Source organism: Chiloscyllium plagiosum, unplaced genomic scaffold, assembly GCF_037043375.1.
Source record: "Chiloscyllium plagiosum isolate Xiang-an unplaced genomic scaffold, Cpla_swu_hap1 HiC_scaffold_9, whole genome shotgun sequence".
Taxonomy (NCBI): domain Eukaryota; kingdom Metazoa; phylum Chordata; class Chondrichthyes; order Orectolobiformes; family Hemiscylliidae; genus Chiloscyllium; species Chiloscyllium plagiosum.
Genome location: NW_028270147.1, coordinates 64,423,296 through 64,437,373, shown reverse-complemented (window position 1 = coordinate 64,437,373; position 14,078 = coordinate 64,423,296). Strand labels below are relative to the sequence as shown.

General features: G+C 39.3%; 1 protein-coding gene across 13 annotated transcripts in view; it reads left to right on the top strand.

The window, feature by feature from the left end:
- Window positions 1–14,078, top strand: part of pde4dip (phosphodiesterase 4D interacting protein) — a 256,882-nt gene that overhangs the window by 171,089 nt on the left and 71,715 nt on the right. For all 13 annotated transcript variants that reach the window (XM_087990719.1, XM_087990726.1, XM_087990715.1 and 10 more), the window contains 2 exons: window positions 82–317; window positions 2,487–2,529. In XM_087990719.1, the coding sequence (XP_087846845.1) occupies window positions 82–317; window positions 2,487–2,529 (279 nt within the window). The remainder of the gene's footprint in view (window positions 1–81; window positions 318–2,486; window positions 2,530–14,078) is intronic.

Below are 14,078 nucleotides of genomic sequence, written 5' to 3'. Positions count from 1 at the left end.
ATTGCACTATATTTACCTTATTTTCTTTTGCATCTGTTTTGCTATTTACTCTTATTTGAATTATCCTATTTTACATTCCAGGAAATATGACTGCTTAATCCAAGCCCAAGCACGGGAGCTGTCTCACCTCCGTCAAAAAATGCGTGAAGGCAGGGGCATATGCCACATTCTGAAGCAACATCTGGGAGATACCACCAAGTCCTTTGAGGAGTTGCTCAGATCAAATGATATTGATTATTATATGGGACAGAGCTTTCGAGATCAGCTAGCACAGGGGAGCCAATTGGCAGAGAGAATCACTCTCAAACTGGCTGGTCGTAAGTTGCTTTTACCTTCTCTTGAATTGCTGGGTTTTTTTCACCATTGTACAGTACAGGGCTTTATAATGGTCATACTTATTTCTATCAGCAAATGAGTGAGGGCACTCCCAATCGCTGAATTGAATAAGTGCATTGCATAGTCTAGCCAGCGAGCCATATAACTTCTGTCTCTGTACTGTGCAGCAGTAGCTAATCTTAATCAATTTGGCAATAGAGAAAAAAGTTGTATTTGTATAGTGTCTTTCATGATCTTAGTGTTTCATGGCATTTCACAACCAATTAAATACACATGTGGTGTAATCACAGTAATGTAGATAAAGTGGCATTGTCTCACAATCAATAATGTGGTAAAACAATCATATGATTCATTTTGCAGACTGAAGGATAAATACTGGCCATGATTCAAGGAGAATTTTCTTGCTCTTGGGATTTTTCATGTACACAGAGAGGGGAGCAGTTTCTTGAAATGGCACCATCATTTCTCTTATATTGAAAGATCAGCCTAGATTATGTAAACTCTCTGGAGTGGTTCTTGAACCCATGACCTGGTGATTCATAACTAGCGTGCTATGACTGAGCCAAGGATGTCACACATTATTTGTTTGTGAGGATATTGGCATGGTTGGGTGTTCCATCGTTTGCCTTAGAAAAAGTGGTGGTGAGCTGCTGCTTTGAACTGTTGTAGCCCTCCGAGTATAGCTACACCCACAGTGCTGTTAGGAGATGAGTTTCAACACTTTGATTCTGTGACATTGAAGGAACAGTGACTATAGTTTTAGGTCAGGCTGGCTTGCAGCTTACAGGAGAACTCTGAGACAGTGGTGTTGCCATGTATTTACTGCCCTGCCCTTCCAGGTCAGACCGATTGCAAATTTGTAAGGTGCTATCAAAGGAGCCATGGGAGTGGCTGATGATGCACACTGTCTTGATGGTGAAGGGAATGAATGTTGAAGGTAATGGATTGGGTTCTGGTGAAGCAAGCTGATTTTCCTGGATAGTATCAGATGTCTTGAGCTTGGTTGGAGAATTGCACATGTTCAGGCAAGTGATGGCAATGCTGTTGAATGTCAAGGTGAAATGGTTAGATTCTCGCTTGTTGGAGGTGGTCATTGTCTGGCACTTAGATCATACAGATGTTATTTGCCACTCATCAGCCCTAGACGTCATATTCTGTAGGTCTTCCTGCATATGGACTTGGATTTCTTCAGTATCCAAGGAGTGACAAATGATGCTGAACATGATGCAAACATTGCCACTTCTGATCTTGTGTTAAAGGCGAGGTCATTAATGAAACAGCTGAAGATGGTTTTGTCTCAGCACTATCCTTAGAAACTCCTGCAGTGAAGTCCTAGGACTGAGAAGATTGACCTCCAACAACTTCAACTATCCTTTGAGCTAAGTACGACTCAACTGAACAAAACATTTTCTCCTTGATTCCCAATAACTCTAGTTTTGCTGGGGCTCCTTGATGCCATACTCTGTCAAAGCTTGTCACTCAGCTCACCGATGGAGTTTTGCTCTTTTCTGTATGTTCAGACTGTGACTGTAATCAGATCAGGAACCAAGTCACTTTGGTGGGACCACACTGAATGTCAGTGAGCAGATTACTACTCAGTGAGAGCTTGATAGCATTGTCAACAAATCTTTACAATGCTTTGATTGAGAGGAGACTGACAGGGGCAGTATTTGCCATATTAGATGTACCTTGCATTGTGTATACAGGAAATACCCAGGTGATGGCCTGCACTGGAACTGTACAGAACTTTTTGCTTTTCTAGAACAGCTAGTTTTGTAACACAAATCCTCAGTACTATAGCCAGAATGTTGTCAGGGCCCATAGCCTTTACCGTGTCCAGTGTCTTCAGCTGATTTTTGATGTCACATGTAATGTATCAAATTAGTTGAAGACAGATTATCTGCGATACTGGGAACCTCACCAGGAGGCCTGATAGAACATCCTTTTGACATGTCTGGCTTAGAGACATGCAAAGATACAGAAAGGATATTTAATTTCCTTTATCCCGAATTGAAGAATTTCTATTGTTCATTCAATTTGTAGCTGTTTGCCATGCTGGATTTGGAAATGTGGCATAGCTAGTAATTGAAAACTATTTAATTCACTTCACTGATGTTGCACTGAGGTGATTTTTTTTTGTGCTTTTTCAGGCGACCCTTTTGATAAAGGAGACCAAGAGCTGCTTGTTGTCAGGTAAGACATTACTAAACTGCTCACTCTCAGTGAAATTTCAAGTCAGCGTTTTAAACAAGTTCCATCAGTTATTTAATGGGTAATTTACTATGATATCAGTGCGCTGCAACTGTGATACCAGGTACAACTTTGTCTGAAATTCTTATTACTTTCACAAAGTTAACCCAATAAGTTACTGTTTCTGAATTTTGAGAGGAAAGAAGCTATTATGTGGCCAAGCTCTGTTTTCCATGCTATTTCAGTCACTATATTTGTAAGAAATTGTTTGATGCTCAGAATATCATATGAACTGAATTATCTTGGTACCAATGTAATGTGCTCCAAGTTCTGTTGATAGTGACTGGTCATTTGACTACAATTGCAAAACATTAGTTGAGGGAATGTTTTGAGTGTATATCAACATGGTATACTCAGTCCTTCAAATTTGTCGGATTCAGCTGTACAGAATGGCTGCGCTGTAATTGTTAATTTATCGATGTACACCCAGTGCACCTAATTGCTTGGAATTTTGGGGCCAATATAAATGGTTGACCCTTATAGAAGGTGTTAAAACATTTGAAGGTTCACTCAATTTTTAGATGATATGAATGAAGTGCATGCAATTGTGTGGATTTTCAGACCATACATGATAAGGAGACTGTCAGGAAGTTTGATTTTTTAAAACTTAAGATCTATGATAGAGGAGGAAAAATGTGTATGGTAATCAGAAACAAGTGAGTGGCTTAATGATTGTTGCTGAAATTGATAATTGGTTGGAAGTGTAGTACTGTCATTCTATGCTGAAAGTGAACTGATCACCATGCTGGTTCAGATCTCCTGCTGATTGCTTCCAATACGTAAGCAGTCAATCTATAATAAAAATGAAAATCATCCTGAGAGACTGTGGCAGACCTAGAGAAGCCAGATATACCTGAGATGCACAAGACAATATGAGAAAAAGATCACTGAGCGAAGAAACAAATTGATGTAGAAATAATTGAAACCAAATAAGAAATAACTATTGCACTAAAAGTCAAAAAGAGCAAACACAAAGGAACACTATTTTCTATTTCCTTTCTCTCACCTTTCTAGAATGATCATGTTGCTATCTTCCAATCCATTGAGTTGTTCAGAATCTAAGGAATCTTTGGAAAATTGCAACTAGGGCATCCAATAGCTCTGCAGTCACCACTTCTAGAACATAAGTCTAAAGTTTGTAAAGTCCTGGAGATTTTCTGTTTATTGTCTTTGTAATTTCTCCAGTGCCTGTTTTACTGATTGTTTTAAATTCCTCATCTCATTAACCTTGTGGTTACCCTGCACTTATGTTATTTTATGTGTGTCTTGTGCCTTCCGAGTATTTTCCTGACTGCAGAATCAGTTCCAATGCAGTATGAATTGTTTTTAGCCATCTGTCCAATGGTAAACTAATTATACTTGACTTGGGCAAGGAAGTAGGTGCTGTGTTATCAGCAGATAGCATAACATCATTAAACATTCTCACTCCAATCAGTTAAAGTTACAGTATACAGCAACAGTATATTAAAATACAGTATAACTACCACATTAGGAAGGTATTACTGGGTACAACAACATCAGAGAAAACAGTGTCACTAGGCTACGGTATCTTTGGGTTACAGTGCCAACTGGTTATATGATTATCATGGTGCCATAAGGGCACAGTGCCATTAGGATATAACTTCAACAGACGTACTGTCATCAGAATACGTGTTACCAGGAAAAAGTAAATGAGGCTGTAGTTTCATCATCGTACAGAACCATCACCCGAGTCGTGGCATAGGATTGCTCCTCTTTCTATCTAAAGCACCAATGCATCCTGCAGTACTCTTCCATTGTCCAGCAAAGCCTGATCTGAAGTCTACTGCTGGCAAGTTTGCTGGCCCAAATTGGTTACATCCTGAAACCACCATGCTGCCTTGGATGATAATCTGGTATTCAAAATTTACACCAACTTATAGAATCATAGTACCATAGAACCCTTCAGTGTCGAAGCAGGCCATTCAGCCCATCAGGTTTACATCAACCCTCAGAAGAGCATCACACCCGGATACATACCCCTGATCCTATCATCATAAGCCTGCATTTACCATAGTGAATCTACACATCCCCAAACACAATTGGTAATTTAGCCGTTCCACCTTACCTGCACATCTTTGAATTTTTCTTATCAGAAATTTAGAGCCCTTTACAGAACAAGGTAAGAGTAGAGTGGCAATCTGACTTACACTTCTTGGGAAAATTTAGCCCAGTATTTTTTCAGATGCTGTTAAAAGACATCACCATTGTGGAGACTTTTGTTTAGAAGATTGGAAGATCATTGCGTAGAAGCATTTGGCAGGTGTATTTTTTAGTTTGGTTTGTTATGAAAGTAGCTGAACATTATTGGTTTATTCTACAAATGCTGCTGAGTATTTTCAATGTTTTCTGTTGTTGTTACCTGCATTATGATGCCATTGCACACAAGGCCCATGACACTTACCTTCTTCATTTGTATTATTACAACGCATATTTGAAAAAAGTATTCTCTCTCTGTCATCTTTCCTACTAATAATCTGAGAGCTTTTAGATCATGGTTATACCACAAAACTGATTTTTTCACAGAAGGAAGAATTCCTTTAGTCTCAAACTCTGAGAGTGCCTTTTATCATTTTATTTGAAACTACATAAACAGGGAATCTTTCCATTTTAATTAACGCTTAGCAACCATAGACAATCTTCTCTATCTTCATCTTTTCAATTTCAGTTATAACCTGCACTATTGCCCTTGAATTTCCAGCTAGGTTTCTCAAATGAAAGTGAAGGCTTCTTTGCGCAGATTGTGTCTGTTTACTTTAGCAGAAAAACAAGCAGTTAAAACTAGCTGTATATGGGCATATAGTATGAACAATTTTTAAAAAGTCATTTTGGTGTAAGAGTCGATAAAACCATCTGGAAAATTCTACAAAGTCCTATCTGTTGGTTACTGCAAGCGTACTTGCAGTTATGAATTTCTCTTTGAAAATTTAGAGGACAGTTGAGAAATTTATTTTCTTTTGGCTGACACTTGACCTGGGTGTGTGATGGATTGAATCTTCATTGGAGCCAGCTCAACTGTTACAACAATGTGATGAGCAGAAGAGATGGTTGGCAAAAGCATTGACTTTTGCTGCCAAATGTGTGGACAGGCCAGCTGGCCATTGTGATCTGTTTCTAAGCCATATAAATGAGCTTGAGGAAGAGATTTATGTCAATTTCTGCCTCCATGTTAGAGATAAGAACACAAAGGTTTCTGTTATTTGTTTCATGTGAAGATCTTTCATGTTTCACCAAAGTCCACTGACTTCCTTGGGCTATATGCCAACCAATTCAGAGAGGTTCAGTGGCTCTCTATCATGCTTCCATCAGCACTGCTGAGAGTTTCCAAGACACTCCAGAGCAATTTATACATGGTCGATGCAAGTAGGCAGAACAGCAGACCAAACTGCTTTGGCTATACTTGATGTATTTAATGCAGATAGATACATCATACGTTTTTGTTGCAAATCTTATACATCTCCATTACTCAGTTCACTCTTCCTTGAAGTGTAGTCCCATAGTGGTGGCCACTTTGCATGCAAGTAGCCATTTATCATATGTGACCCAAGGTCATTCATGATAGGGACATTACAAGTGATTTTGGTTTTGTTCTTGCATGATGTATGGTTTAGGGTTACAGGATAGCAATCAAAGGAGTAGGTATTTTTTGCTTTTTTTTTAGGTCAGAAGTGGTGACAATTGTCAAACACCCAATCGCTGCTGAAATTAATATAGGGTAAATTAACAGAGGTCAGGAACTGAGACTGCAACATTCTTTGATTAAATAGCTTTATACACAGTACATTTACCAGTTAATCTACATTTAAGTTGTTTTCAATGTGTTTGTGGTTTAATTTTAGATGCACAGCATTGTGGAACTGCACAAATTAGTCGATGAAATTCCCAGATTTGATTCACAATCAGTGTTCCGTTAACTGATTTCAGCCAGCTGGCAGTGGAAACAGTGCCCTGGACTTTAACAATGCCTCTGTGTATTGAGCTGGGAAGTTGTAAAATTAGGTGGAAAGAAAAGAGATGCTATACTCATTATATTCCAAAATGCTACACTGAGCAAGCTGCTGTCCCAGCAGTGCCTACTGTGGCTTGGTGACAATGCAGGGACTGAAGAGCCAGCAGTTCTTGGGGACAGGATCTCATCCTTTAAACAGACAGAGGTTTAATGTCTGGTAATAAAACTCATTTGGGGCTCCCAGAAACATCCAATATGTCAATGCCTCCAACTTTCTGGTCCTTGGACAAAACCACTGCTGCTGTGTAAAATACAGGCCATTATACAGGGCCGCTGTATCATTGGGCTAGGGAGAGAATTGTATTGAGTTTGAGAATGGCCAATGATGTGAAATGATATTATTAAAGCAGCAGCGCTTATAAAACTGCTTCATGTTCAGCCAGCTTGGTTTGTACTGTGAACACTAATTCCGGCTGAACATGGACAATTACTTTCGGAGCCCGTTATGATTAGAGGGAATTGATGAATTAAAGTAGATTGTAAGCAACATCTTATCTTCTTCCACAGCTCTAACTGTCAGCACTGTGCCATCAGTGGCATTTGCCTTACAGCATTCTGTAATCCGGTGTGGTGAGTCTGTGTTGAAGTAGTCAGCGGCTTCACTAACTATGCTGCAGAGAGTTGAAGGGTAGTTCACATGCTTATGGGCAAGTTCTGAGATGAACAAACATTGCCTTCACTCTTTCGCTGCTGGATCTCAGCAATAACTTTCAAATGAGTTGCATTCCATAACAGGAATGGTAGTGAAATACCAATAAAAATGGCGTTTTTGGTTATTTCTGCACCTGAATGTGTTTAGAAGGAGTTGATTAGATTAGATTAGATTAGATTACTTAGTGTGGAAACAGGCCCTTCGGCCCAACAAGTCCACACCGACTCTCCGAAGAGCAAGCAAGCCTGAAGGGGGGATGCGAGGTGGGTTCAGGTATTGACCGACAGTGCAAACCTCAGGTGGGTTTGTGAGTAACTTGTTGAGCCATAAGACTGATGGCCATTACTTTCTGATGCATAGTTTCATGGTTCTGGCTAAACTTCCTGCAAGCAGCCATTTTTGTCAGAGGAGTGAAGGTTAGGTCCAAAGGGGGAGAAAAAACCTGCAGGCCTGGTTGATCTTTTCATCCCAGAATGTGAAGCACATTATTTTCTCATTATGACATCTACTTGTTTCAGTACTATTGAATGTATTCATTCAATAATTATATTGCACTCTTATATTTGTAAAGTGAATAGTGAGAACTGTAGGCATTGGTGGTGGTTGTTAATATGGTTGACTAATTCCCAAACTGGGATTCACACTTTGGAACATAATTTTGTTGACTCATGACAATGAGCTTAGTGGACTGGCGTGCAGTTGTGGTTGAAAAATTGGTGAGTGAATATTAAGGAATGGGAACAGATCCTTAACAACTTCTTGCCACGAGCCAAGACTGCAGTCGGCAGCTGGATTGGGATTGCACAGGCAGTTAGTTGAGATTGTAAGCATCCAATGGACCATGATTTTGTAGATGTTACCATTTTCCATGGGGGACACAAGTTTCAGATGACATTAATAGCTTGCCTACGGTAAGGAGGTAAGAGCACATGGCAGGTGATTGTTCGCTGAAACTAGTAGCCACTGAATCCTCTTGTGTTTACAGGCAGACAGCCTCAGATCAGAGAATTAAAGGCTTTGGAACTTTAGCTTCAGGTTCAAGGCTGTGGCAGGAATTTTTTCAGATGCAGGGGGTTGTATGTGGCTGTCCGTTCTCCTTTGGAACAGCCAAGCAAGTTTGTAAACAGGAGGGAAGGTCTACTTCTGTTCATATGTTCAAGTTGTCTCTTTTTGCACAAAGCTTCCCCCAATTGTATGCAAGATTCCTGAGAAGTGACCATGACTTTAACATCCTGAGACAATCCTACAGGCCTGAACACTTGACTCCTCCAAACATCACCTTGATGAATCCAGAGTGACAAGACATATCGACTAAATATCCTGTGGCCTTGATATGAATGTATTAAAATCTCTGCTTTCCCCAGTGGCTTGTATTCAGTACCTGCCGTTTGAATGTCTCTACATATGGTCTAGGCCATCAGAAACAGAAATTGCTGAAAAAATTTAGCAGGTTTGGCATATTAAGTCCTGAAGGCTGCAGGCTCCCCAAGCCCATGCCAGCATATAGGCTGCTACCACAACCAAACCACACTCAGCTACTAATAGTCTCTATTTGCAACTATTGATTCCCTAAACTGACTATTACCCATTCCTTTGTCCAACTGATGATCTCTCTCTAGGTTCTATCTCCACTATTGTTTACTCCTCCCCACGTCCCCCTACCCCATTTTCGGCATACATACATACCTTTTCCTAGCTACAGTCAATTCTGAAGAAAGGTCACTGTACCTGAAATATTAACTCTGCTTTCTTTCGACAGATACTGCAGGACTCCAGCAATTTCTCTTTATGTTTCTTTATCTGCAGTGTGTGTGTATATTAGATGGATAGTCATGGCCTACTGGTATAGAAAAGCCTTCAGAGAATAAAGAAAAATTTCAGCAGCTTTTGGTAGCTACAGGTTTGACAGTGACTCTTTCTTTCTCTATTTATCTTTCTCTATCTGGTATAACATTAAATTTATCCATACTAATTTACATTTCCTTCTTATCCTCCTGCACTGCTAGTTTTACAATTGGGTAATCCTGTTAAGATACATCATTTGTTATTCCATAAATATGTGAAGGGGAAAAAAAAAGATAGACAAATGTAGGTCTCTTGCAGTCAGCAACCAAGGCAATTATAATGAGGACTAAAGAAATGGCAAAAGACTTGAAGGCACCAGGCAAAGTGTAATTGAATACTCCTCACTTGCCTAGGTGAGTACAGTTGCAAAAACACTTAAAGCTGGGGCAAAATAGCTTGCTTGACTGGAATCCTATCTACCATCTTAAACATTTGGTGTCTGTACTACTGGTGCCCAGCAGCAGTACTGCATGCTATCTGCAAGATGCAGTCCAATAACTTGGTAGCCAAACAAAGATAGCAAACCTATGAGAATACCATAACTTACTAGTTTCATTCCAATGCACACACCTCCCTGTCTTAAAATGATACTGTTCCTTCAGTGTCACTGAAATTTCCTCCCAAACAATACTTTGGGTTTACTTAAATCTAATGGAGCGCAGTGGTTCACAAAGGCAGTGGGGCAACATGTTCAATGAATGATAAAATATCCACTGTAACAGTTTTCTAGATGTGGCCAAAAAATTTAAATGGTTGAAATGTTGAGCAACTTAAGGATTTAGTTCACAATCTGTCATCAATATACCAGGATATGGAGACATTTTCTTTCAAGAAGTCTAAATTTGCCTATTTAACTACTAATTCTAAGAAATAGAAGATAACTGTTGCTAAATTTGCCCACCTTAATGATTAAATAGGGAATTCACAATTGAATTGAATAATAAACTAGTCAAGGAAAATGGGTATTAAAATAAGGACATTAATTGATGAACTGACCAACAGCAAATCTGTAAAGGTGTAAGAACATCTGAAATAGGAACAGGAGTAAGCATTCAACCAGCTGTACCATTTAATAAGAACATCACTGATCTATCTCAGCACTATGTCTTGTATAATAACCTACCCCCGATGTTTTAATATCTCTATCAATCACTTTTTAACACCAGCCAAAGGGAGCGCACAGTGCTGGATCTAATTCTGGTGAACAAAAGGATACAAGATTGAGAGGGGATGAGCAGGGTGGGTTGGAAGCAGCTGTTTTGAAGGGTCAGTAACAAGGGGGCATAAATATTAAGATGAGGGGTAGGACATTTAGAGGAGATTTGAGAAAAAGTATTTTCACCCAGATGATGGTGGGAATCTGTAATGTCCACCTGGAAGGGTAATAAAGGTGAGAAACTTTGCAACTTTAAAATGTACATGGATAATCACTTGAAATGACTTAGCATTAAAGGCTATGGTAAAACAAAAAACTGCAGTTGCTGGGGATCTGAAACACAAACAAAAATTGTTGGAGAAACTCAGCAGGTCTGGCAGCATCTGTGGGAAGAAAGCAGAGTTAATGTTTCGAGTGTACACGACTCTTCATCAGAACGTCACCAGACTCAAAATGCTAACTCTGCTTTCTTCCCACAAATACTGCCAGATCTGCTGAGTTGCTTCAGAACCTCTATCTTTGATATGAGGATATGGGCTAAGTGCTGGAAAGTTCTCCACAGACTTGAAGGACTCTTCTGTGCTGTGTGACTCTATGAGACAGTCTTGAACCTACTCAACAATGAGTGTCCTCAGCACCCCCCCCCCCCCCCCACCCCCCCCCACCCCCCCCCCGTCATAGAGTTACAAAAATTGATCAGCATCCGCATGAAGCAATTCCTCCTTGTCGGGGTTTTAAAAAACCTTCTCTGTATTGTGACACTGCATTCCTTGGTTCTTCAGATGTAAATAAGATTTCAGGGTTGCCAACTGCTCCAGAATGAAAGAGCCCAAAACCACCTTGTTTAGAAAATAAACGTAAGGTGATGAGGTCGATTTCTCCAATGGTTAATATCGTTTGCCAGTTAGTTGTATTTGTTATTTAAATGTACCAATTTTGAAAGAGTTTTAATCTTTCAAAAATTCTATTTTGAAGCATAGAAATTACTAGTTCCTTCCTTTCTCAAGCTTATTATAGGGTAGTAAAGAGCAGTTGCATTCTGGGCCAGCCCCATAACACTTATGAGAGAGTGGCTCTGTTTCCTTAAAACTACCATTGCATTTGGAGAAAGCAAAAACAGGATTCTCAAACTAGAAGTGGGTTTTCTTCTTCACCATCTCGCCTGCCCCTTCGAGAACATGTCCAATTTTTATTCCATTATAGGACAACAATGTAGCAAATCAATAGGACCATATGGATTCATGCTGCTTTTTAAGTTTGTACCTATAATCACACACAGCTTTATTAACATTCTGCTTACTGAACATCCAGAGTATGTTACATGGCATGTAAAGAAATATTTGCATCAGTGCTAGATTTTGTGAAAATTACTGTGATGTATTCATGCTTAAACATTCTGTCCTTACTGAGCTATTCAAGGAAGGTAGTTGTATGAACAGATGGCTTAACCTTGCATGCCCCTTGCTACTATGGATATGATCACTCTAAGAGTTGTAGGAGCAGCAGGTGAGGAGGATAACAACCAGGTGGATTTCTCTACCAGAGTAGTAATAGAAAAAATAATGATCACAAAGGGGAAGAAGTAGTCTGCCATATATTGAAACTCATACGTACCTTGCTTTATTGTGCACTCTTGTAACTTGCTACACCTAAACCTTGCACACTCCTATCATTTGGTAAGCTTTGAACATGGAAATTTCTGCAAAGGTTACTAAGTTTGCACTGGATGCAGAACAACATGGATGAGACCATCAGGATGACCATCACTGAGCACTCCTCAGTGATAGCTGCAGGATTTGTCAAAAGTCAGTTTTTCAATGAGTTTTGATTTGTTTACTCAAACTGCTTTTGCACCACTACCCTACCTCCTCCTCCCCCATACTGGCAGACAAATGACAAAACCTTTAATTTAGCACCTATCCCAGAATAGATTACTCAATCTTGTAAACATTAATCATCTGAATGACCAAAACAATTGCATTATTTCCTGGATGACCATGAATGAGAAAATCCTATTCAAGCCAAAGAACTCAAAAGTGAACAAAAGCCTGTAATTTCTTACATCATGCCTCTGGATATCAGAGTGCACCATTCTTTGTCTGATAGCAATCTTCCTTCAAAATCAGGAGGTTGTTTGTTTCGGATCCACTCCAGACTTGAGCACATAATCTAGGCTGATACTTCAGTGCAGTGCTAAGGGAGTGCTGCATTGTCAGTGTTGTTATGCTTCAGGTTAAACCAAAACCAAAGAGTCATAGAGATGCACAGCACAGAAACAGACCCTTCCATGTAACTCACCAATGCAAACCAGATATCCTAAATTGATCTAGTCACAATTGTCAGCATTTGGCCCATATCCCTCTAAACCCTTCCTATTCATGAAAACATCCAGATGCCTTTTAAATGTTATACTTCATCCCTCTCGAGTAAGTATGAAAGATCCTATGGCTCTATTCATACAAATACCACACTGTGCTCACGGATTATGTGGAGCTGCTCTCCTCCATGTTCCTTTGTATTAACAGAGGGCTATCTGGCAGGCCCATTAAAGCATCAGTGTCTTAGTTTGAATGTCAATTCAGCCTTGGCCTGTAATCAAAGTGTACAAGGGGCTCTTGTGGTGCAGTGGTAGTGCCCTTACCTGTGAGCCAGGAGGCCTGGGTTCAACTTGCATCTGTTCCAGAGAATTGTCATAACATCTTTGAACAGGTTGATCAAATAATAAGTAATCCTTCATTTTGCCTACCCATTCAACCTATCAATATTTTTGTAATTTTATGCTTCCATTTACACTGCTACAATATTGTCTATATCTATTTCATTCTCAAACTCAACTGTGACCTTCTGTGCTATAATCTAAGTAGTTAACAAATAAGATGATTAGTTGAGGTCCAATCACAGACCCATGTGAGACAGCGTTAGATACAGCCTGCCAATTAAATTACTTACCCATTATCCCTGATCTGATTCCTGCTTCTCAGCCAATTGCCTGAAAAAAGTCAAAATTTTACCTTTTAGTTTACCTGAGCTTCAACTTTAGTTAATTTCTTATGAGGTAATTTATCCAAGATCTTCAAAACGCCTATGCAATTAACTTCCATAGACATCCCTCTGTCCACTACATTAGGTACATCTTCAAAAAATTTACAAAATCACAAAAGTGTTATGGAGCAGAAAGTGGCCATTTGGTCCGTTGTGCTTGCAATGGCTCAATAAATAAGCATCATTATACCTAGTGCCAATCTCCTGCATTTTTCCCCCCCATACTCTTGCACATTTCTTATCCAAATATCCTCTTGATTGAATTGTTCAATCATTCTTGACTTATCTAATATAAATCCATGCTATTTAATGTCACACCAGCTGAAAGTTTTCAAGGTGTTTAGATGTTTATTAGTCTTTAATTGCAGTTTCTGCTAATTTCCCAATGACTGACTGACATTAGGCTAGTTGATGTATATAATAAAACAAAGAACTGCAGATGCTGGAGGTCTGAAACAAAAACATAAATTATTGGTGAACCCCAGTAGGTCTGGCAGTATCTGTTCGGAGAAAGCAGAGTTAATGTTCAGAGTCTGATGAAGAGTTTTGCAGCAATTTCTGTTTTTCCATCTGATTTATAGTTTTAATTTTTGCTCTCTTGCCTTTTTAAAAATAACAGTCCAATGTTATTTGAACATTTCCCAAGTAAAGAGAATTTTGGAAAATTTCAGGTTAGACATCTGAAATGTTCCTACCTCCTTTCTTTAAAAACCCGCTGGGAAGAAAATCTGGTCTTTCGACTTTAGAATCCATTGCCATTATTTTCTTCT